General features: G+C 34.1%; 2 protein-coding genes across 22 annotated transcripts in view; one reads left to right on the top strand and one right to left on the bottom strand.

Moving 5' to 3' along the window:
• Nucleotides 1-25,532, top strand: part of LOC126863629 (calcitonin receptor-like) — a 166,227-nt gene that overhangs the window by 118,720 nt on the left and 21,975 nt on the right. The gene's annotated exons all lie outside the window — the stretch shown is intronic.
• The window catches only part of LOC126863600 (juvenile hormone esterase-like), a 44,332-nt gene that overhangs the window by 4,578 nt on the left and 14,222 nt on the right, over nucleotides 1-25,532 (bottom strand). The window contains exons 1-8 of one of the 5 annotated variants that reach the window (XM_050613898.1): nucleotides 16,625-16,824; nucleotides 13,230-13,518; nucleotides 11,500-11,685; nucleotides 10,311-10,513; nucleotides 8,425-8,581; nucleotides 6,311-6,637; nucleotides 4,661-4,805; nucleotides 3,241-3,566 (exon numbers count right to left, since the gene is read on the bottom strand). In XM_050613898.1, the coding sequence (XP_050469855.1) occupies nucleotides 3,404-3,566; nucleotides 4,661-4,805; nucleotides 6,311-6,637; nucleotides 8,425-8,581; nucleotides 10,311-10,513; nucleotides 11,500-11,685; nucleotides 13,230-13,518; nucleotides 16,625-16,765 (1,611 nt within the window). In that variant the 5' untranslated portion in view covers nucleotides 16,766-16,824 and the 3' untranslated portion in view covers nucleotides 3,241-3,403. Of the gene's footprint in view, nucleotides 1-2,216; nucleotides 3,068-3,240; nucleotides 3,567-4,660; nucleotides 4,806-6,310; nucleotides 6,638-8,424; nucleotides 8,582-10,310; nucleotides 10,514-11,499; nucleotides 11,686-13,229; nucleotides 13,519-16,624; nucleotides 16,825-25,532 lie in introns of those variants that run through there. The other 4 variants (XM_050613902.1, XM_050613901.1, XM_050613897.1 and 1 more) reach the window with 4 other exon arrangements.

The following is a 25,532-nucleotide window of genomic DNA, read 5'->3' as shown; positions in this document are numbered from 1 at the left end:
TAATTTCAACTTCAATTCTTTACACTTTAAAGTGAGGACTATTCAATATAAATTATCTGATCAAGGTAGGCTATCGCTACTATACAGTATTTTATTGTATTAATTAAACCAAAAGTGAAAGAATTTTATAAATTGATAAATTGATGTGTTATTCCTGAAATTTTTACTCAAACATAGCCTTCCTTTAGAATCAGATTATAAACTTTTTGTTTCTTTTGAAGATTTCACGTGTTCTTTCGCATGTTTTGCCTTCTTTCGTGAAAAGTCAATACTTAGATCTCTATCATAAATTGATAGAATGTTAATAACTACATTTTTACGTACGTAGAGGAACCTATTGCGTCAATCACATATTTTCTCCTTAACAATTAGCGACATTTATGACTTTTAAATAGCTAATAGCAATGTTTTGTAAATGTATTACGACAATTATCCTATTTCCTTTCCTATGATCAAACTTACGCAACAAACGTTCTGTATTTTTACTCATTAACCCCTTCCCGTGCCATTTAGTTCGACGAAACAGGTCAGACTGATGTTCGTAAACAGGAACTAACATCCAGTCACGATCGTAACGGGTAAAAAAACAGTCCGCGAGTTCGGTTTGGTCCAAGTATCTGGTCGCGAGTCAGACTCGCGATATTCATGTTTGGGCCAAAATCTTCATCGCGAGTCTGACTCGCTAAAGTACGGGAAGGGGTTAATAAGGTAAATGGACTCTCTTGCAACTGATCAAGGATAAGGAAATAAAAGAATCACTACTTTTCATCTCCTTATAGTCCCTATTCTTCTTCCTTTCTGTAACAACTTTGTGATAGAAGGATGATTGTGAAGAAATCTATAAAACATTCCATCTGCTTCTAGAAGATTTAATCGTATTTCAGGGTAAATGTGAATATTCATTTTCAGCATAGAAAAAGCCTCTTCTTTTGCTGCTTTTAGTCGACAGTTGAATGGAAATTGATTTAAGTTTATTCGATGTGCACGCGTTCAACGAGAAATAACATGTTTTATTCAGAATTGATTAAGATCTCGTTTACTACATACATAGAGTAGATACTTCCTCTATAAGAATAATTACGTCACACTAATACATGTACGTTGAATGACTCATGCAAGGTGTTGTGATTTGTTTGTTCTATTGATAAAAGTTATTAGCCTTTAAAAAGCTATTACATATTGTTTTATCTGTTACTTTTACGCCAGATAATCGATATTGATTAGCATACGAATGTCGTGGATTAATATGCGATACGTTTTCGATAATGTGATAATGCTTCTGGATAGTGAATAGTTTATTTTCTTTTTTAATTTATATTGTTAGGTTTTAGGAAGTTTTGTATTACGATTGATATGAATAAATGAGGGCAATGTAAAACTTTCGAGCTGTTTTTGATGCATGAAATTATAGATAGAAACAAATCTTTTGTCCTTTAAACGATAATATATATATTGTTATTCCTTCTAAAAGATTAAAAGATGAAGATTGAGAATGTTCGTGTCGTTTAAGAAAAAATATTTTGCTTAAACGTAAATATCTTGAAGTAAGTTGATCCGTTCTTATTTATGTGTGTAACGATTTAACGATATTATCCCCTATTTATTAGTAAAGCGATTTAAATTCTGTGAGAAACAAAAGGTGACGTCCTTGAACAAGAAGTTTAAAAATGTACTGGAGCAAAAGAAGAAAACTGACAAAAGCGGAAAAACAAAATACAAGAAAAAGAAACCGTTTATCGCATATTAGATAAAATATTCACATGTAATGCTGCCCGTCAAAGGTTGTAAACGTTTTTCACACATATTTCTAGAGAATACAAGTATTTACGGAAATCTCGTATCCAGCTATAAGAAAGAAGGTCTATACAATATATTAACACTAACATGTTTACCATACAAAAAATCCCGAATGATCTTGAGTTCTCCAAAATAAGGAAAATAATTTTATCTCTCGTAATCAAGCATTTCCAAGAAAAACAGTTTCTACGTGCTTATCGTTCTCTCTCTCTCTCTCTCTCTCTCTCCTTTCGGTTACCAATTCTGAAAAAAACAGTTGCAACTGCCCTGTTTACGGTCCACCCTATATAGGAAATATCTCGCGAAATTATTCTTAACGCTCCTGAAAGCCGTGGATGAGGTAATAATTGAATAATACGCGAAGACATTACGTATCGTCGTTTACATGGCTGATAACTAAACAAGATGTCTGTGTATACCTTTATCTATCTTGGCGATGATGACCGATGAAGGAAGCCGAGAGAGCGGCAATCGTAGATCGAAACCGGTGTAAATTTTGTCGAGCGATTTTCCAGTACAATGATCTGCGGAACACTGAGAATTTACCCGTAAAGATGCGATTTCGGTTATTCACGCGGGGATTTTTAACTGTCCATAATTCCGGTGGTGCAGGTGCGATGAGAAGTTCGCGACAAAACAAGGAATCTCGCTACGAAACGAAGCCAGGTCAGCGTTGACTAATCTCAAACGTCACTCGCGTGTTTATACGGCGAACTTAGGTTAGGTTAGAACTGCGAGAACGAGCGAATTCGCACAGAGCGCCGATTCGTCGCATTAGGGCTGATCTATAAGTGTATATTTTTATTCGAACGTATTTATTTGGTGATTCAGTTAGGTCTCGTTTAAGTTTTCGTGCAACTTTTGCGATAAAATTTGAAAGAATCGCACGATTGGCATAGTTGGAAGAATTTTGCCGCATGGATGATTCTGCGCATGCGCAGTTATATATATAAGCATGCGCCGTGCTTCCAGAGTCTTATAAGTCCACGAGTACTTCTGGCAGCAAGCCGGCGATGAGCGTTCAAGCAACAGTCGACTTTGTGCTGTCAACGAGTAAACATTACGATTTATTATTGAATAGATGTTGAATAGAATTAGTATTTTGGAAAGTAGACAAATTTTGTACAGGTTATCACATAATATGTGGCGGATATTCGTAGGATGAATTCTAGACATTAAAAACGATGAAAGAAGTTGGACTACAAAAATGTCGTTTTCAACCCCGTAAATATTCACCATATATTTTGTGACATTCTGTATAACTATTATAATTCTCTTCGTGGTTTAAAGTATTCGAATATTGTTCTAATAAAGGATAGTAGATATAGTAATTCATGCAGTAGTTAGTAATATTTATAGATTAAAGCATTTTCGTTTCATTAAATAATTAAAGTTATTTGAGGAATAATAATTTGGATGGTAAGGAAGAAAGTATTAACATAGTTCGTAAAAAAGTATTTTATTTTTGCATCAAAAATAATACACGTGTGAATATTTATGAATATAATAATGAATATAAAATATCTCAAATGTTGGTTTATCGACGAGATAGGCCTGCTATCTTAATGTTTGATCCTTTATAAATGTTAAATCATACGATCGAATGTTACAATTTGTTTTTGATTTTCTTCCAATCGAATCTCTGTCCCTCTTTACTGCAACTTTCCATTTTGAGCGTCTTGTTAATATTCATATAAATATACCTATCCCCTTGAATGACTGGTTGCCAAATCGTTGGAATCAACTCTGTGGTCTTTGGTGTTGGATTCCTTCAATGAGAACAAAAATTTCCTTTCTTAACTCTGCTGTATCGATTTTCGATAATGTCGTAACGAGTACGTATGCTAACGTTAGTTCCACGATATAGCACATTTTTAACAAACTTTAGAGCTATTTCACGTACACGGACATACATATCGCCGTTCCAGCACAATGACAACGTAACCGCAAGTTTGAAAATTTTGAAATAAATTCGTTACTAGATATATCAAAGATCTCTAATCTTTTCACTGTAAAAGCAGCTAAAAGTTTCATAATCTTTCGAACATTTCTGTCCACTAGATGGCAGTAACCTCGTTATTGAAATATTTGTGTTGACTACCGTATCTCATAGCAATAACGACGTAAGCGTTAGTTGCGTCGCAGACACGCTTAAAAGTAACTAAAAGGCGCAAACAACGTTGCTTATCGCGACACTACGAAACGTTTTCTCCATTATTTAATTATAAATTTTAATGAATTTTTGGTTTTATTCTTCCCCTGACAAATCACTTTTTTGCAGTTGCATGGAACTCTACACTAAAATGACGATATGTATAGCCCGATACAAGTACGAGATAACCGTCCGGAACTAAAACGTAGAAACATATCCATGCGAGAAGTATTCATTCAATTGCGTAGCCGTGCATTTATTATTTCCCTTTTTAATTAAGATATCTTTTTATTTCAAACACACGTTTCTCAACGATATTCAAGCTCGACGTTTCTTTTTTGATTTTTACATCCATGTATGACTAAAAAACGAAAAGAAAACATTGGCTTCGTCTCATTAATAACCCAAGGGGAAAGAACAAAGTTCCGATATTCTTATTTATATTTTCAATTTTTTATTTCTTACTTTTATATCTCTGGCTACCCTATGACGATGGAAAAATTTAAATGAAAGTATGTGATACGTTTATTATCATCGTGTAGTTTCCGCGCGAATTATTCGTTCGCAAAATTATCATCGCGGTAATTATACATTTCGGAAGAATCGCCAATGCTCCTATCGTTGTAGTATACATGAGTATTCGGCATCTGTATGCTTCTCCATGCGAGAGAAATATTGGACAATAAATTTGCAAGATAGGAAAACACGTACCCAGTTTTTGCGAAGTCTGTCCACATCTGTATGAAGCACTCCATCATTCGGTACATCTCGCTTCCAACTTCGAATGGTTCTATGCCCATTGTTTTCCTTAAATTCGCATAGAACAAGTACTGCAACTCTTCCGCGTGTGTCGCTCCTATAAATGACCAAAAAGAAAGTTACATTTCTCCAACTGCTCTGAACGACAGTCTAAAATCATGTTCTGAAACTTCTACAAGCAAAAAGTTCAAATTGATGGCTTGGTCGGTACGGCAGTCTGATTTCGACGACTCTTTACGGTTGACGTTATTAGGGGCAACTGCTGAACATCGTTAAAGACTGAGGCGCACTGTTAAGCGTGTAACAACGTAAACAGACGTTCGTTCGCTTCAGCTTTGGTGGATACTCGAATCTTTGATCAAAGATTCCAAGCTTACACTTGGAAGACTTCGATCTCAACCATAGGAACTTGGGTACGTTAAGTACGTTGGGCCGAAAGTTTCGAACGACTTTTCCAGTTGTATCTATTTAAATTTACCGAATCTCTTGCTAATTTCGTTATCTGTTCGAAGTTGATACTGTTAATATTTCATTAGTGACGAAGATTACTAATGAAATATTAATAGTAATTTAACTATACTATTGATTGACTATTAAATTATTGAATTTCTATTTATCTTAATCTATTTTTTATTAATTATTAAATACTATTAATTAACTATAGTAATTTAATTTAGCTATTAATAGTTCATTAGTAATTTTCGTCACTTCGGTAAATTTTTGATTCGAGACATTTTCAACGTAGCGGAATTCTAAGCTGTCATTTGTCCAAATTCTTCGATTTTATGATTCACGTTACTATGGGATAGGATGCCTAATTTTTGGTAAAAAAATAGATTATGAAAATTGTTATGTAAATTTTGTGTGAGAGCTGATTGCGTTTCTTGTATTCTTTAACTTTGGAATACCTTATTTTCATGTTATATTCGTATTAAATTCGTCTCTTGCTCTTGAATACGTAGAGAAATACAGTGAAGTGTATTTTGTAAGTTGGTAAATAATATGCTTTACGTGTTATTTTCATATTTTACTTAAAATCTTTGTTAGTAACGCGTTGAGAAAACGTTACTCCTTGTGTCGATCAAGATATTTGACACTCTAAAAAATCATAAACAACCAGAATCGAAATAAGCATTATCAGTTAACAAAAAAATATGCAAAAAGAGCATTAACAGAGCATTATCTATGCTTTTTACTACGATACACATTTTTTCTATGTTTCGTCATAGTCTATAACATCGCTATAATACCATCATGAAAAATATAAAATTACTCGATACTCGTTACAAATACAAATTTTTTCCATTAAATAGAAAAAATTTTGGAAGAAACCACTTCACCGATGAATTTCTGAGAGTTTAACAAAAGCTCTATCGTATTTTTATAACGGAAGGAAACATTTAAAAAACATAGAACGATCATTCATCAAAATAAGAGTAAGCTATTTGGGTAAAGGAAATTATGTTTCTTTTTCCTATTTCTGCATCTTTTTTTTTTTTTTTTCTTATAAAATACATACGACAGAACCTTCTTGGTCACACGATCGATGATAATCCGAGGATTTAAAAGCATATTAGAAATTGTAATTAAAATATGAAATACCTGGTAGAGTAATATTAAACGTCGCTTTCATTAGCGAGTGTTCTGGGTCGTAAGTGAACTTGTAAAAATACGTAGGGTGGTTGTTCCTTTCCATCTGGATATTGACAACCTCGTGAATACCCTGAAGGAACATCACGTCGCTCAAATAATTTGAATATTTATCCGCCGTTTTCTCGCTAATTGTATCTTCGCCCAGATACAAGCGTTTCACTTCTTTCGAACTGATTCCTTCCCTGTTTAAGTAAATCTTCGTCTCCTCGGGGATTACCAGCTCAAAGTTCTCGTTCACCTCTCGGATAGATTCCGCGGAATTAGTTCCCCGAAATACTGAAAATATTTTTACACCGAGCTTTAACAATAAATTTACCTTCACCAAAAATCTTCCATCTTCTCTCGGATAATTACGATAATTGTCTTTCGTTTTAGTAGATTTCTAAGTTCGAGGATATTAAGCTGACGAATATTACGGTAATTTTGTGAAAATTTCGATTGGAAGTTAACAACCGTTAAGATCGCGGCTGTTATCGTTTCCCTTTGATTTCTAAAGATACGTTTTGTGGAAGTAAAATTTAATTCTCCAAGGTCTAGGGGTTTACAGAAACGTTTGTATAGGAATTCTCTTTCGATTTGTACTGTGACTATCGTTTCTTTTAGGTCGAATTAATCCCCCAAGAAACTTCTCTGTGGATTTCTGGACTTAGAGAAATACAGGTTGTCCCAGACTTAAACGGCCGAACTGTGAGAGAATCTGATTCTACGGGGAAAGAGAAGAAAGAAATGTTACGTAAAGTTTGTTAACCCTTTGCACTCCGAATTTTGTTTCAATTTCGTTGCCAGTAGCTCCCAACGCTTTTAGGTGTTTTATTCGAAATCTACTTTAATTAAAAAATAAGACGATTTAAGTAAATAAAGGAAGAAAGAAATTCACTTAAATACCAGTTTTATTCGCACTATTGTTGTATTTTGTAATTTTTAAGCGTATGATATATCTTGAAACAATTTCCAGCATGAAATCCTGCTTTTCTTTCGCGCGTTTCACAAACAAAGGCGGAGCTGAAAGAACGTCGAGTGGGACTCGACAAAGGAGCTTCTGAGATAAAAATTGATTTCGAGTCGCACTCGACATAGGAGCGCAAAAGGTTAATAAACGCTTTGTTACAGAGTTACAAACAAATGTTCTATGCGTAAAGTAGATAACGATGCATTTTCCATCACAACGCACGGAAATTGACTGGATTATTGTGTCAGCGTAGTTACGTGTTTGTTTCTTTTATCATCTGGTGACAATCCCCTGTCGTTAATTGTTGTAAAATATAACAACATGGTAAAAATGATTCTTTTAATTCCTCATTGTAAAATGTTTCTCTTGCGCTCCGATACAAGTTTCACGTCAATGAACAATGCAATTATTTACGTTCTACGTTAAGTTCTATAAGGAGAATTTTCTTGAGTTTCAATAGCCGCGTCGTTATCCGTTTCACGCGTACGATATTTCTATACAATTTTGTAACAAAGCGCTTATTGATTAACTTTACATAACATTTTTTTCGGCTTTTTCCCTCTGTACAGTAAGCCCTTGCACTTTGGCCATTTAACTTTGGGATACCCTGTATACAAATATACATACACGTACATATACGTACAGTAGTAGAAAACGCGAAAATAAGAAACAGGCTTAAAAATAGCGCCATTCTTTACAAAAATAAAATTGATTTTCAAATAGTTCAAAGAAAAAGCGACTTCTCATTCGTCTCAGACTAATGTCATACATTTTTATAATATTATTACCCTCTTATTACCTAAGCTTGTAATGGGTGAAAGCCTAACACAAGGATAATACTGATAAATATAAAAAGTAAAAAATAATATGTATAAATAAGAAAGATACAGTTAGCATAATTTCTTATATAAATTCTAATGTAAATTCTTTTGAGGAAAAAGATTATACTGAACAACATCGTTTGAATAACAAAAGAATTAAATGAATAAAGAATTGCATTCGACGTCAATCTAAATTGCAATCTTCCAACGAAATCTTTGAATAACAGAGATTATTAGAACGAGAAGTTACATTAAGAATGTAAAAAATTGCACGAGAAAGAAAATGAACTTACTGCTCAAGAACATGCTTCCCTCGTTTGAATTGAAACCTATAAGAAGAGGTACTTGAATACCTGCTTTAGCCATTACCGCCGGATGTTGAGGCATAAATGGATTTGCAGATTTGTCATCGACGCCTGGTGCAAACATTCCGAATGTAGCGTAACGTTCCTGTAAAAATTCATCGCGAGAACATAAAGAAACATAAAGAAGAATTTCAATTTCTGAAAGGAAAACCTAGAGGAACGGATGTAACAAAAGAAACGGAAGCTGACGAATTTAAATGAGTTTTCTGATGCAAGCAATTTTATTGAAGGTAAAACAACGCGTCGATTTATTATCAATCGAACATCGATGAAATTTACAGTGAAATACATTTTTCCCTCGTACGTAATGTCGACGATCACCAATTATTTCCATCGGAGAGCGTTATATTAATTGTAGAATTAATTGAATATTTTAATAGCGCAATAAAAGATACCTGTCGATATCGAGTAACGATGAAATAATTTTATTATGATTATTGCAAGAAGAATCAATTGAACTCTAACTAAAGCATTTTTACGAAAAACCACCACAGTTAATATACTAAAGAAATAATCTTAAAGAACGAGACAAACGTATTTAAAACGATATTTGTTGGTTGGTTCAGAATATGACAAGGGGAAATATATAGAAGTAGACTTGTAATTTTTAAATGGTATTTGCAGCACAATATATTCCGCAAATAAATCCACCGAATGTGAAATATATTTACAATTAAGAGGATAAAAATCACACGACTAAAACTGAAACGATTATTGCAAGAAGAGTCAATTGAACTCTAACTAAAGCATTTTTACGAAAAACCACCACAGTTAATATACTAAAGAAATAATCTTAAAGAACGAGACAAACGTATTTAAAACGATATTTGTTGGTTGGTTCAGAATATGACAAGGGGAAATATATAGAAGTAGACTTGTAATTTTTAAATGGTATTTGCAGCACAATATATTCCGCAAATAAATCCACCGAATGTGAAATATATTTAAAATTAGGAGGATAAAAATCACACGACTGAAACTGAAACGATTATTGCAAGAAGAATCAATTGAACTCTAACTAAAGCATTTTTACGAAAAACCACCACAGTTAATATACTAAAGAAATAATCTTAAAGAACGAGACAAACGTATTTAAAACGATATTTGTTGGTTGGTTCAGAATATGACAAGGGGAAATATATAGAAGTAGACTTGTAATTTTTAAATGGTATTTGCAGCACAATATATTCCGCAAATAAATCCATCGAATGTGAAATATATTTACAATTAAGAGGATAAAAATCACACGACTGAAACTGAAACGATTTTGAACAAAGACGAAAGTCGTTTAGTGTAGACAAGGTGGTGGAATAAATTGGCTTCGTAACATCGCTTGTTTTCAGTGGGAAAACCGATTTCGCAATACTTGTTCAAAGTTGTGTCTTTGTTACAATTGATACTTTTTAATCAAACTTCTCGCAACTGGGAAACGGAATCATGTGAATTTGTTTGGGAAATTAGAAACACCGGAGGAATTGGAAGCGTATCGCTGGACCGGTCGGAACTTTCTGCGGTTGTTTCATGTATCTCTCAACTGCTCCTATAACGTTGTTTCTTTACTAAAATAATGTTTGTTTCGTGTTTTCCGAGTTCTGGAATTTACTCAATCTATCGTTTAAATGTTTCCCGTGAATTCCGTGAATTTCGTTCTGCGAAGGAAATATGACCAGCAAGAAAATTTCTAACACATTGTTTTCACAATTGTTATTCATTTTTCATTGAGATTTTAGATCTCGAACCATGTAAATAATTGTTGTTTTGTTTCATAAAACCAGAAAATTTTCTATTTAATGACTACCTTTTGCGAGACTCACCTTTGGCGTGAGAAGCTTAGTTTCGAGATCCACGAGCTTTTTCGCGTCTATCGTCCTCAGGAACTCGACCACAGTCTCAGGATCGGTGGAGGTTTCGCCAAGTTTTGCGGCCAACTGGAATCCGTACTTGCTCGGTTTCTCGCTTATAATGGCCCAAGGATTAAACGCCACTCCGCTCTGTATAATCGCTTTGTGAAACAATCCTGTGCAAACCAAATTAAAACTCTCAATCTTTCCAATGTTTCCGATTTTCAGTGAATCAATGAGTTTTTCGACGAGCGAAGATACAATACGATATACAGAATATTTGTACAGCAGTTTATTCTTACAAAAATATATCCGAGAAGATGGAGTATAGATCTTTTATGCTCGATACATTTTCGAATCTGATTTTCTTGGAAGAAAATTTCTTTTCTTATACTCTTTTCTATCTTTTTTTTTTTTTCTTTTTACTTATCTTCATTTGTGCGCAGAACATAGTAAGAATGGGGAGACACGCTACATAACACGGATTTCGATTTTAGGGTAATGGGATAGAAATAACGCGTGATGATACGTTCTCTGGAAAAACGAGCGGAAGGGCACAAGCGAAAATGTTTCGCTTGTTAAAAAAAAAAAAAAAAAAGAAAAAAAACAAAGAACTATATTCGAAGAAAAAAATGGAATTTATGCATGTTACTTTCATTTCGACGGAATAAAAATGTTATTCGCTGGAATTCTTTTGATTATGGTAATTTCGAAAATGATGATATTAGATTATATGACATCTCTATGATTTAAAATTAGAATATAATTCTGAATATAATTCTTCTTCGCGTATACTTCTAATTCTTCTATACTGTAGTATTGAAAAAGGATAGTGTGAAAGAAAAATTCGAAATATTTCGTTCTCAACGTGTCACTTACGCAGCCAGAAATTCGTTTTAAACTTTGCTCTTCTAAGTGTCGTTATTAACGAGAGAAACAAGAACATGGAAATCTGATGTAATTTCGTTTTTCAAAACTTGTATCCTACACACATCGGATTACCACGTTCCTTTCCGTTTTTGAAATTCTCAATTTATTTGATAGTAAGTATGTGCTTTCCAGCTACTCTCTGTAAACGTCTATTTAAGCCTGTAAATAATGCCTAGATAGAAACGTTGAATCGTCCTTTTAGCTGCATCAAAATAAATATTTGAAATCCTACCGTGAGCCAATGGAGATAAAGTTAGGTAATGGACCGACGATGCACCAGCGCTTTCTCCGAATATAGTGACGTTGTTGGGATCTCCACCAAAGTTGCAGATATTTTCCTGTACCCATTTCAGGGCCATCACTTGGTCCTTTAAACCTTGATTACCCGGCGCGACTTCGTGTTCCAAATTCAAAAAACCTGCAACAAGAGACGAGGATTGCAAATCGGAATTCTGTAATCTGTACACGCTTCTGCGATATTTATTTTTGATATCGTAAACACGTTGTCAAATATTATCGCTCTTGAAGGCTCGATAAGCTTTCTCGCTAAAATTCTTAACCCTTTTAGATTTGAATTTTTTTCAAGCTTCGAGAAATATTTGTTTCAATCGTTAGTGTCAAAAGTTTGAATAAGTTTCGTGTGAAATTCTACGAGCGTTTAATTGTAAGTTATCTGATCGAAGAATGTTCATATCGCGTAACGCAGCGTGGATTTTAAAATTATTCTTCCAATTAGGCCATATATTATTAAAATGTAAATATAAACCGGATTAAGTTAGAAGCGTAGAAATAAATTTGATTGATTAATTGTTTGAGCTGTCTTGTGTAGTTAGGTTGTATGCAACGTCGTGAAAATGTCAGGTAGAGAAATATGATTTATACGATCCTCCAAGAGGATTCATTTTACGGGCTGATAAGTTTTTGGCTTTGGATGTCGTACATTTTTCAACGATTTCGTTTCATGTGGGATGCCAATGTGGAAAATACGAATGACAAATGACTTTCTGATAAAACCGAGTGCAGCAGAGGCATCGAATTTTTCTTGAGAATTGCTTTTGTCATTTGCTCGAACGATAAAGGCACTTTGCTGTATTGGGAACAGCGTTTCGTTGAAAGTAGAAATTCTCTCTTGTTCTGGTCAATCTGTTTCTTACGTTTTGTATTTTCACGTACCGAGATACATGCTGATTCAAAGAATAGAAATGTTAATCCAGATAAGAGAGGAAAACGGTAGAGAAAGTAATTTTACCAATAAATACTAGTCAATTTCTTAAATCAATTATTGCCAATTCCATTTTCAAACGATCATAAAAGTGCATTTTTATAAAAATAGAATTAGTCCCTTCTTGTCTGAAAGGAAATAAGGTTCTCTTGAGGTTTAAGGTTCTCTTGTTCGCTTAATTTGTTACATTTATTATATGCAAACTGATTCGATATCTTCGTGAAAAAAAAATTTCCTGAATCATTGCGGTGAACGAGATAGTATCAGCTGCAGTCGCTCTACTATTATTTTATCTACCACTCTTCTATCTCTACGTGAAAAACAACGATACATCGCGTGAAAATCATCGATAGAATGCGATATGAGATAATTAACATTATATAAGAACTAAGATAATTGAATAAAAAGCAGGAAGTCTGATAAACTAGTCTAAGAAAACGTTTAGCGCGTTTCGAGATAAAATGATTTATAAACTACGCTAATTTTTACTTTTGGCTACGTTAATATACATTAATGTAGATAATCGCATTAATTATATATCTAATTATTATATATTATATATTACTTTACTAGTTATATTATCAATCATTTTATATACACAATAATGAAAAATAATAATAATAGATACATAATATATATTATAATACAATATATTATACCAGTATATATTATTAACGATTATATAAATATTACTAACAAGCAACTATAGCACAAGCCATGTCAGTGACAGACGCACTCACCCAAGACACCGAGTCTGTAATTGATCGTGACCAGAATAACATCCTTCCGCATGAAATACACGGGCCCATAATACTCGTCGCTGCCTGACCCCATCATGAACGCACCACCGTGGATCCATACCATCACCGACATTTTCGTCGATGTCGGTTTCATTGGTTTGTACACGTTCAAGTAGAGGCAATCGTCGTTGCCCACTAAATCGTGCGACAACATGTCCTTCTGGCTGCAACAGTTGCCGAACTCTAAAGCGTCCCTTACACCTGTCCATGGCTCTAAGGGTTCTGGATCCTGAGCAAAGACAGAAAGAAAGATCCTGTAGTGATACGAGGAAGTTCCTTTAATCGTGGCATAACGATAAAACGAATGTTGACCGTCACATTTATCGAGGCCAACGACGAATTTGTTTTGCTGAATACCGACAGACATTTATGAGGAAATAAATTTCGAGGAGTATTTTTTACGAAGAAGGCGTATTTTAAGCGTAATATTCGGAAAAACGAAGCGTTAGGGTAAATTATTACATATTTCGTAGAATATCGATACAAATTTGTAGATATTTCTAAATAAAATTCGTGCTATTCCTTCGCGAAGAAGAAAAGTATATTTTTAAACGTAACATCCACAGAGACGAAGAACGCGCTCGTTAGAAGGATTATCACATACTTCGATGAATATCGGTAGAAATTTTCAAACGAATATTTTTTCTTTTGCGTAGAACGAAATGCATCTGAGTATATTTAAACGTAAGAGAAACGCTTGGAGACAAGCGCCAAAGTGACAGAGAACATTTTTATATATTTTATTGAAAGTATGTGGAATCTCTTGAGAAAATATTCTTCGATATTGGCTCTTCACTGAAAGAACTACACTAGCCTAGAAAACCTGCGTCGATTTCGATCTTAGGTATTCCTTCCTGTAACGACAAACGTGACAGTTTTGCGAAGGCTCTTAGAGTACACGGTGTTCTTCTTTAGAATATAGAACTCTTGCGTTTGGTATTACGTATCTGTATGCGCGTGCGTACGTAAGTAGGTATGTATCATGAAACTTTTGAACTTTCCTCGTTATTCTTCATCTTGGTTTTCACTTCGAAGCGGTTTATTCGACGAGTTGCGTGAGCACGTTTTATTGTCGAGAAAATTACCGATGATAGTAAACTAATCTGTCTGATGTAACCGTTGCATTCCGTGTAGAGTAGAGGAAACAATTTTCGTTTTCGCGGTTTTTAATTCGACGTTTAATTCCGCGTTCTTACGAGGCATTGGTTTCCGTATCGTTAAAGATCACGTTGAATAATTAGTGCATATAAAGATCATTATCAGAAGTTAAAATAAATTAACTCAAGTATAATAATACAATAATTACCGAAAGTATTTTATATGAGATAATTATCATGGGTCAGACTAATGTTAAAATTGAACAGGTGGTAACAAATGGAGTGAAAATTATTATAATTTATATAGTTACGAAATATCGCACTTTTATCGGCAATATCGCACAACCATCAAGTTTCTACATAGACAAAGAACTGTCGTCGAAGATTATTTTAAAAATCATATTCATCAGCAGAAAAGGACAGTGTTTGTAATTTTTAACGACGATTATTTTCTGTTGAAAATGACAACGTGAGTTCGTGCTCGCCATCCATATGCAGATGCGTTAGTTATAAGAAATAGTAACTAGAAGATAATCCTAGTTACGATCGATAGATTTAATCGATAGGCTTAAGATGCTTTTTTGTTTTCATCCCTAGTTTTTTGTAAGCGCGTGCAATAAAGGTTTTTTTGGCTCAGAACGGTGTGATAGATTTATCCATTCAATAAAATAATAACTATTGTGATCCTACCTCTGAGTATAAAAATAACGACATTTTCAATTTATGAAGCTATAGAATCCTAAAGAACCTCCTTTCCAGTTGTGTCATTATTATAGCGAATATATGCCGCATGATAGGTACCGCGAATAAATTAACTTCAAGATCGCATAGAACGAGCGTAATAAATTTTCTATGATGGAAATTATATGAATTGGAAATTATGTTAACACGATGTGTCAAGGTCGTAGCGAATGATTCAATAGCAAGTAAAAATATTCTTTTAATAAGGCCATAAAAATATACTTATATGTACTGATGAAGTATTATTATATAATAATTTGAAAATCATCCAGTAACACGTATTTAAATGATACCTTGAAGCGGTTGTATTTTATACAATCATTACAAATCGTATGCATTTGAATAAAATTGACGTATGCATTTGAATAAAATTGAACATTTCAAAGTATTTTTATAGTTGCTGCGCAAATATTGCGATCTGTCACTCCGTACGGGATATTTTTTTTTATTAATTGAAAAATTATAAATAAATGGTTTCTCTTCTCGATCCCTCTGTTCATCCTACAATTATGAATCTACAAATAACAACAGTCGAAAACGTATTTTCAGAAATTAAGCACAAAACATTTTAACATGAAACTTATATTGATATCTAGTTGCACGATACGGTGATCATATTTGATAATTTTCAATGACAGTATCACTGAGATCGGTGAACAATGGTTTAACCCTTGTCACTCTGTCAATGTGCTAACATATCTACTAATTATATACATAATTATCTTTTATCTTAAAAATTCCTTCGGAATATTCCCTCGCTATTTTCGTTATTATAGTCTCTAATCAAAGTGTATTTTATTTTACGTATGACACTGTCCAATTATGAAAAAAGATAGGATCTCGTTATAGCAAATTGGCATAAACACGATGATACGGTGTTATTACAGTTTATCAATATTTATTGCAATTTGTTTAAAAATCGATAAGTACAGTAACGATAAGCGCGTATAAACTGAGGAAATTCTTATAGGAAATTCAATTTAATTTAATTTGCAATTGTTTCGCGAGTGATAAACTGAAATATAAAATATACAAATTTGAAAGCCTCTCTATATTTATAATGCTTCCAAGTATAAGAAACTTATTGATCCTGTCTATTATTAATACTTATATCTCTGTTACTAATCCTCACATTATACCAAAAGACAGAAACAAAACGTTTCGCAATACAGTTAACTGGATCTAAATAAAACAATTCCCCATTGCATATCGCTCTATGTTATGCACTTGTTGTATAAAATTTGAATTATTTACATATATTAAGACACATCATCAAAGTACTACTCGGTTTTTAATATTACTTTTTATTCCAGCATATTACAGTTCTCTAGATCTTTAGATCAAATAACGACACAATTTTTCCTGTTATTGCCTTTTCCCATGATCAAGCGGAGAAAAGATAAGAGAAAACGAGGAATCATTTTTCCACTGTCATATCTAGTTTAAACACGCAACGGAGTTTCGTCGTGTGGAACGATCGTTTCACTGGAAATTCACCTTAAATCGAAGCGGCCCGACCGGCGGCTTCGCGTATGGGATACCACGAAACGAGAGATACCGGTCACCATAATAGCTTTCCTCGATAACGCCACGTAACTGGCCTTGCTTCACGCGTACCACGGTGTTGTCGTGCGCCATAACGCAAAACGAATCAACTTTCGACGACCGACGATTCGAGCTGAACTGGTAGCATACTGTAAGCATTGTATTAAATAAGGACCTGTCTTCTCAGTTGGTTAACCACGGTGCTATTGGTGGGGACGACATCTGACGATCTGTTTAAACCTTGCTCAAGGTTACAGTACGCTGACTCTGCCGTTACTCGGTATACATTGCCCGATGGTTTAAAATAGAAGTACAGTAGAAAGTAATGTTTCTTTTCGCTTTTCTATCGAGGCAGTTTGAAACGCTACGAGGAGATTATTTTTCAGTATATCGTACGTTGTACAGCTTCGAATAAATTAAAATTAAAATTACGATATATTATTTGTTGAAAAAAATTATTCGAAATGCCAAAAGACTAATATTTTTTTCTGTTTTTATTGAGGTAATTTGAATTTATTGAGGTAATTATTCTTTCGTAGGACTACAAAATAAAAAGAAACCTCGTAACGATTCTCAGCTAAACAAAACCCGTTCCTTACTGAAAATGAATAGTTTTAACAAATCTAAAAAGAAAGGGAATATAACTTTTGCGTTACTATCTGCTACAACGTTACTTCCATTGTTTTTCTATCGTTAAAAGCATTTTTTAATTTGAGATAAATGCGAAGGAACGGTTATTCCACGACAAGATGGTGGACGATAGATAAGATTGTACGATACAATTATAATCGCGAAGGTAGATTTGCGATTTTTGTGGAAATTTTAGAAAAATAATTTCTACATATAAGAAAATTTGCATAAATCACACATTTGAAGTGAAGTATATATATATATATACAGGGTGGTTGGTAACTGGTGGTACACGCGGAAAGGGGGTGATTCTACGCGAAAAAAGAAGTCGAAAATATAGAATAAAAATTTTTTTTTTTAATTTTTCCATCAAGACAACGATCTACAGCGAGATCCGTTATAACGTATTGCACGCGTACCGAACGAAAATTCAAAGTCGATTTTCTCGAAAACAAAGCCTCAAACGACAAAGTTTCATTCTACATTTTCGACTTCTTTTTTCGCGTAGAATCACCCCTTTTCCGCTTGTACCACCAGTTACCAACCACCCCGTATATATACGTCGGAGATGAAAGGAAACCGGAGCCTCTCCTTTGAAATTTTGGGAAAATCCTCTAATACTTTAGCCTAGATTCTATCGTAGCCGTAATTAAGCAATTGTTGTCATTCAATCTGATCTAATGCCAAACGTAGCCACAGTCACGGGATGGACGTTTTGCCTGACGGAGGTGTGGAGTGGCTGTATGGTTCTCTTTAAAAATGTGGTTGTGACGGCATACGGCCTCAAGAACGGGCCTAGCCACGTGTGATTTTACCTCGGAGGTGCCAATATAATGGGACGCACGTTTTATTAATAATCAAACTCCAGGCAGAAACTGCCTAGTAACGGTGATTGGAACTTTCTCGATGCTTCTAACGAGTATTTAACAAACGAACGCAATTGTAAAGAGAGGAAAATTTTCATCAGTCTGTTATTCGTGCGATCGCCTTGGAAAGTTACACATCGAGCAGTTTATACCGAGCGTCGCAGCAATCGTATTTTGTGCTTAAAAGTATTCTTGGTAAAGCTTGGTAAAGAGTTATCCCGTTGACCCGTGGATTCGTTATCGAACCCAAGAACATCGTCAATCGCATCTTGCGTGTTTAAACACCACGGTCCTTCGTTAAACTTCGTAAAAGTCATTTTTGTACCTGTAAATATAATCTTTGTTGTACAAAACGATGGCTACTTCAAATGAAGAATTGTTACGCGCCCTAAATTCTAATGATAACCCGACATATATATATTAGATATGCAGTTCCTACGTTGTGAAACTTCAAATGTTTGATTTATTGAATGTTTCAAGGATGTTGTACTTTATCTTTGATTAAATTTTCTCATATGTGGAAGTTATTTTTCTTAGATTTTCACAAAAATTACATATCTATCCTCGCGATCATATTTGTATGGTACGATCTTATCTGTCGTTTAGTAATTATCGTATCGTAATCAAAAAATGCTTTTAACGATAGAAAAACAATCGAAGTAACGTTATAGAAGATAGTAACTCAACAGTTATATTGCCTTTTTCTTTAGATTTGTTAAAATTGTTCGTGTTCAGTAAGGAACGGGTTTTGTTTAACTCAGACTCGTTACGAGCTTTTTTCTTTTTTTATCTTGTGGTCCTACGAAAGAATAAAACTGTAGTGTAATGTGAAAAACTTTCTGGGTCAATTACAATTCAATTACGTCCAAATGTGTTCATTATTCATCTCGACTTGAGATGGACCGGTCAGATTACGTTTCACGAGAGGAGAAACATTCGTCTGTGGCAAGAAAATGTTGTTTCGGAAATTACTTGGCATTTAAACCGGAGCAGAGCCATTTAAATTGTGTCTTTCTAAGAAATGTTTTAACGACTTTAAATATGCATATTATTCGTTCCTGCTTATCTTTTACACCAGTTTATGTTAATAATTCGCGTTTTCGTAATTTTATACCGATATACTAATCTACTACTGTACTACTATCTATACTACTATACTAATGTTATCATAATGAATATCAGTCTAGCAACCTTGATTTGATAGATATTGCCTGGCATTTGGAAAATAGTGGGACTTGTTTGTTACAGAATAATTTATGTAAATTCTTTAACACGCTGGTGATTAGATTCCATCAGCAATGAGACTGCACTCTCATTATATCAAATTAAACTATTAAATGCAAGATAGTCTGCCGGAACGTTTATTGTTAAAAAAAGCTAGGTTGATTCGATAAATAAAGACGATAAGTTTAAGCTGATAAATAAATTAATTTATACATACCATAGTGTTATCACGTTACTTAAACAGTTACATAAAAAAGGTACAATAATTAAATACGATTCACTACGTGAAGAGAAAGTTTATTACATTTCCTGGAAGAGAGGAAGCAAGAGAACAGAAGTAGCAAGTGAAAGGGAGAGAAACCCAGAGTTACGAAGAGTCGGACAAGAGAGAATATTAAAAAGGATAACAAATATTTCAATCGCCAGTTCATAATAAATGATACATCGATACTTTACTTAATCAATTGATTATTCATTAACAACGCGTCTAACGTTCTGACCAAAACATACACACTTTATGTTACGTACAATTTTTCTTACGTTTCTTTATCATATCTTTCTCATTATTTATCGTACTCTTATCGTTACTTATATAACGAACAAACGTGTCGTTGTTTATTATCCCGGGCAACCGTCGAACAAATCAGTCATTAAGATTTCTCGTCGAGGCTAAAACCGGAGATGAATGAAATGAACTTTTGCCCTCATTTCCCTAATTGAAGATCACGGCAATATCTTGACGCAGTTGTTTCCAGCGAAGCAAAGTCTATTTTTCTATGATACAATCGGAGGAAGAAAATTATATATCAGCAAAATTTCTTCCCCAGATAAAACCTCCATTGTGAGTCGATCTTTTCATCGAAATTAGGATTTTTAATAATAAAACAGTTCTCGAGACGGCTGCTATCTCCTCTGTTCTATCTTCGTCTCAATAAACGAGCAAGATCCGTAGCATCATGAGAAGGGAAACTGTATGATGCCAGTGTTCCAGCCGATGAATTGTGGCAAGCAATTTGCAAGGAAGCTTGCAAAGGCTAAATATTTGCCGATCGTACGATCGTTTCTTTGCTCTCGTTCAATTTTGCCCCTCGCAAATAGCAGACGGTCAACAAGCAGATGCAGCTAACTTTTTACGAGGTGACGTTTCATCGTCGACCAGTTTTACGACGATGACGAAGTCTGGAGAACAGCTATTCTCTTTGAAACATTTGACGAGGAAAATCTGTCCTCGAGGTAACCTTGATTGCTGGAAAAGCTGATAAAACCAATATTTCGAAAACGAGTTCTTCATATTGATAGATAACGTAAAGTACAAGGAGAAAATCAGGTTTTCATAGAGGTGGAAAATTGTAAATAGAAAGCGCAGGATTCAGGAAAGCTTAAAACTGTTACTTGTGTGTATACTATGAGAGTATTAATAAGTTTTATACCAAAGATTTTTTTATCACTTTGGTAACACTCGTACGTATACAGGGTGGTTGGTAACTGGTGGTACAAACGAAAAAGGGGTGACTCTACGCGAAAAAAGAAGTCGAAAATGTAGAATAAAATTTTTTTTAAATTTTTTCCATCTAGACAACGATCTACAGTGAGATCCGTTATAACGTACCGCACGCGTACCGAGCCAAAATTCAAAGTCGATTTTCTCGAAAACAAAGCCTCGAACGAAAAATTTTTATTCTACATTTTTGACTTCTTTTTTCGCGTCGAATCATCCCCTTTCCGCTTGTACCGCCAGTTACCAACCACCCTGTATATGTACCTTAAACACTTGCACCTTAAATATAAATTATATTGGATCATCCCATAGTAGCATGGTTTCCTTAAGAGTTCAGTTTAAAACAGTAGAAATTGTTACCATCGGAGTATTAAAAAATTGAAATAAGAAACTTAATAGGGAAATGTAATGAATTATAAAGAGTATGGGAAAATTCATCGTTAGATAATTAACAATTAATAGTAAATCGCATACGTTTCATACGTCTTATATGTTTCACGTGTTTCTTAAACAGGAGGAAAAAGAGCAGATGAACGAGCGAATTGGCATGTTTGCAGATATGATTGATACAGCTACTTAAATAACCTTTAGAGTAGTAGCTATATCAATAGTTAGTGCTCTACGCTACAAAGATAAGCGAAATAATGGAAACTTCCTGAATGGAGTATTATGTTTAAAAAGCTGAGGAATTTCTGGTCAGTCTATGTAGCTGTTCGAAATTTTATTGTTAAATGTAACGTCAGCTGTGAGTTTAAGTAGAAAATCCGAGGGTCGTTAAGAACAGATCATAGTTATGGCATGTGATCGTTACGAATTGTGTAGGAAAGAGAACGTAAAGACTCGAATTGAATTTTCTCAATGAAATCAACATGCGGCCGGCGGTGATCATAACATTGAATCTTCATTCAATTACAGTCAATGACGTGATAAACCGGTAAGCTTTGCATTTCAATGAAACCTGTTCTTTCATATTAATGGCTGCGCTTTGCGTTAAACATGATTTATGCAGTGTATAAAACACTGTCTTTTACCAACAACATTTTACCGTACCTCGCAAACGATGTTGATTGATTTAAGCGTACGAGATATTAATAGAAAAATAACGATTTCGACATGTCCTGTAAATGTTATAACATGTTGTTCGTATTATCAATGTCGCTGTAACACCATCGGTGGAGAACACGTTCAAAGGACAGAGGAATTTTCAAAGGAATATGCAAGGGGATTACAGAAGAAACTATTTTAATCTAAGTTTAACGTAGAACACAATGCGTTCTTTGAACGAATACACAGTAGCAGTTCTAGAAACAATTCATCCCACACAGTGTAATAATATTAATTTCGAAATGAATGGTCATATTTCACGCGAGTTATGGAAGCTAGACGTTCCTACTTAAATGCTCGCCACCGTATACCAAGATCCATTTTGGATTCACCCCTCAACTAGCTCTAAGAAAACTACCACCAACACCCTCTATAAATCATCAACGTTCCTCACAAATTACACGTTGTCGACGGTGCTGTCTTTTAAATAACAAAACCAAGCAATCTGCTAGGCTATCCATGCATAATTTCGCTCGTGTATTATTGTTATGATTTTGTATTTGTTGAAGATTTCGACGTTCTGTCAATTAAAGAGAAATTATATTCGTCGTTCTCACATGTAAAGTTACTTCACTAATTAACATGAAACGTGCGTGTTTTTGTAACAGAGACAACACTGTCCTTTGAGTCTCGTGCTATTAACACTAACACTAAACACTATACACTATACACTATACACTATACACTAAACACTAAACACTAAACACTAAACACTAAACACTATACACTATACACTATACACTATACACTATACACTATACACTATACACTATACACTATACACTATACACTATACACTATACACTAAACACTAAACACTAAACACTAAACACTATACACTATACACTATACACTATACACTATACACTATACACTATACACTATACACTATACACTATACACTATACACTATACACTATACACTATACACTATACACTATACACTATACACTATACACTATACACTATACACTATACACTATACACTATACACTATACACTATACACTATACACTATACACTATACACTATACACTAAACACTATACACTATACACTAAACACTATACATTATACACTATACACTATACACTAACAATAACAATAACAATAACAATAAATCGCCACTCTTGATCGTCTCGGTTCTGCTTAACTAAACGGAGGCAATAAAACTCGCGCGTATCCTTAAACAATGACAAAACTTCCGTAGAATACCAAGTCTATGAGATTGGTTAAATCACGGACGAGAACTTTTACCATAATCGTGACAATTACCATTTCTTGATTTATGCCCGTATTTGCATTGCGAAAACAATCGCAACCGATTCGATAAATATCGGTAAAAGGGCAGCTCTAAGTGTCCAAGTCGAAGACAGATCGAAATAGTGGCGTTTGTTGCCCGTTTAATCAAAATGCAGATGTAATCTGGTAAATTTGATGGTGGTAAATTTGAAGAACTCGAAGAATACTGTGATATAAAGTACGATACTCTTAGAGCGAGAATAAAAGGTAAAGAATGGCAACAAAGTCTATGATTTCAAGAAATTTAGGAAGCTCCTAAACGAATCAATATACAGGGTGGTTGGAACTGGTGGTACAAGCGGAAAGGGGATTATTCGACGCGAAAAAAGAAGTCGAAAATATAGAATAAAGATTTAAAAATTTAAAAATTTAAAAATTTAAAAATTTAAGAATTTAAAAATTTAAAAATTTAAGAATTTAAAAATTTAAAAATTTAAAAATTTAAAAATTTAAAAATTAAAAATTTAAAAATTTTAAAAATTTAAAAAATAACGTCAATCGAGACAACGATCTACAGTGAGATCCGTTATAAATAAAGTGCACGCGTACCGAGCGAAAATTCAAAGTCGATTTTCCCGAAAACAAAGCCTCGAACGAAAAATTTTTATTCTACATTTTCGACTGCTTTTTTCGCGTAGAATCACCCCCTTTCCGCTTGTACCACCACCCTGTATATTGTAAAATACTATGTTGTCAATAAATATCGAACATATGAGAAAAATGCAGTTTGCAAATGAATATTGTCGATATTATGTTGACAACGTACAATGCTGACAAAGTTCTGCGTGTACAATGATACTGAAAACTCTGAAATATCAATTCTAACACTGTGATGTTGTTATACAATATACAGGGTAGGTCAGTAAGAATGACCAGCTGAAACAACTCGTTATCTATTGATTTTGTCAAAAAGTGTTTGAAATAAAATTTGTTGTACTCGAGATACTTGATCAGCTGAAGTTTGATTTTTTAATACCTTATATTTCATGAGATATCGAGGTAACCTTGAACTTCTGAAATGGCACCTTACACGCTCTTTATAACATTAGTCGATCCAATCGGAAAGTCTCTACAAAAAAGGTATTAACCTAATTGATGATTAGTTTAGGAGATATTTTAATTTACATTTGTCAAGTTTAACGTATGAAAGACAAAGAAAAACGTGTCTTTTTTTTTTTTGCAAAAATCAAACTATATCTTCATCTGGTCAGGTTGCTCTAGTGCAATCAATTTCATTTCAAAGATTTTTTTTATAAAGTCAGTAAGTAGCGAGTTACTTCTGATGGTCATTTTTACTGACTTATTGCTGTATATCGTTCACCTGAGGGCCTCTACTTTTCAAAAGGAGTGGAAAGGAGAAGAGAAAGTTTCTACTTCTTGTTCTCGGTGGTTATCTGCTATGTATACCAATTTTATCGATCGCGTTCCTTCGTTAGCATTTTCACTCCATGAAGATTCCATTTCACAGAGGTACGGATTACGTCTGAGCACGTTAAGGAAATAAGCGATTGAAGTAAATGGCCAACGCCGGGTAGAAAATCGCATTCGACGAGCTAAATTTCAACGAGCCTCCTCTCTTGAACCGAGTTCGGTTCAATTTCGATGCACCGGAGAGGAAGAAGCTTGAAATAAAAGTCCATCACACATTTCGATTACTTTTGATACGTTCGAGCATAGGAAGAATCCTTTTTCAATAAAATATTTCGTTTCAGTATGTTTTAAAACAGCACAATGGCAATTTCAAACAATTGAAATATCATCGCTAATTATTACACAAGAAACAATCAAAGCAAGAGAATATTTGACTTTTCCCTTGTCTTCGTTTTGCGAACGAAAGAAATTTTCAATCCACATGAAACGTTCAACATAAAATCGATCTTTATTATTTACGGACTTTTATATCTATCATACTAACCAAGAGTTCCATTGACTTATTTAAATTCCTCGTGAAAAACTATGCTTCACCGGGTCTTTCAATAATTTTAGAATCACGATTCTTCGGAATTACAATCCGATGAGACGTCTCGTAGCTTCTGTAGAGATTAACCTTTTAAAAAATCCATAAGAATCCATTGGAAGAATCTCAAAAGAGCCGGCGGTTAGCAATCCAATCAATATCGAATTCGTTCTTCCCAAGTTTAACAAATCTTCAATGAACCGCGATCTTTTCTTCCAAATTCTTTGACGCCCTTACGGACTAAGAATTATTCCCTCGATTATTAATCAACACGATCAAG

This window comes from Bombus huntii, chromosome 3 (assembly GCF_024542735.1).
Source record: "Bombus huntii isolate Logan2020A chromosome 3, iyBomHunt1.1, whole genome shotgun sequence".
NCBI lineage: Eukaryota > Metazoa > Arthropoda > Insecta > Hymenoptera > Apidae > Bombus > Bombus huntii.
This window is presented reverse-complemented; position numbering and strand designations above follow the sequence as displayed.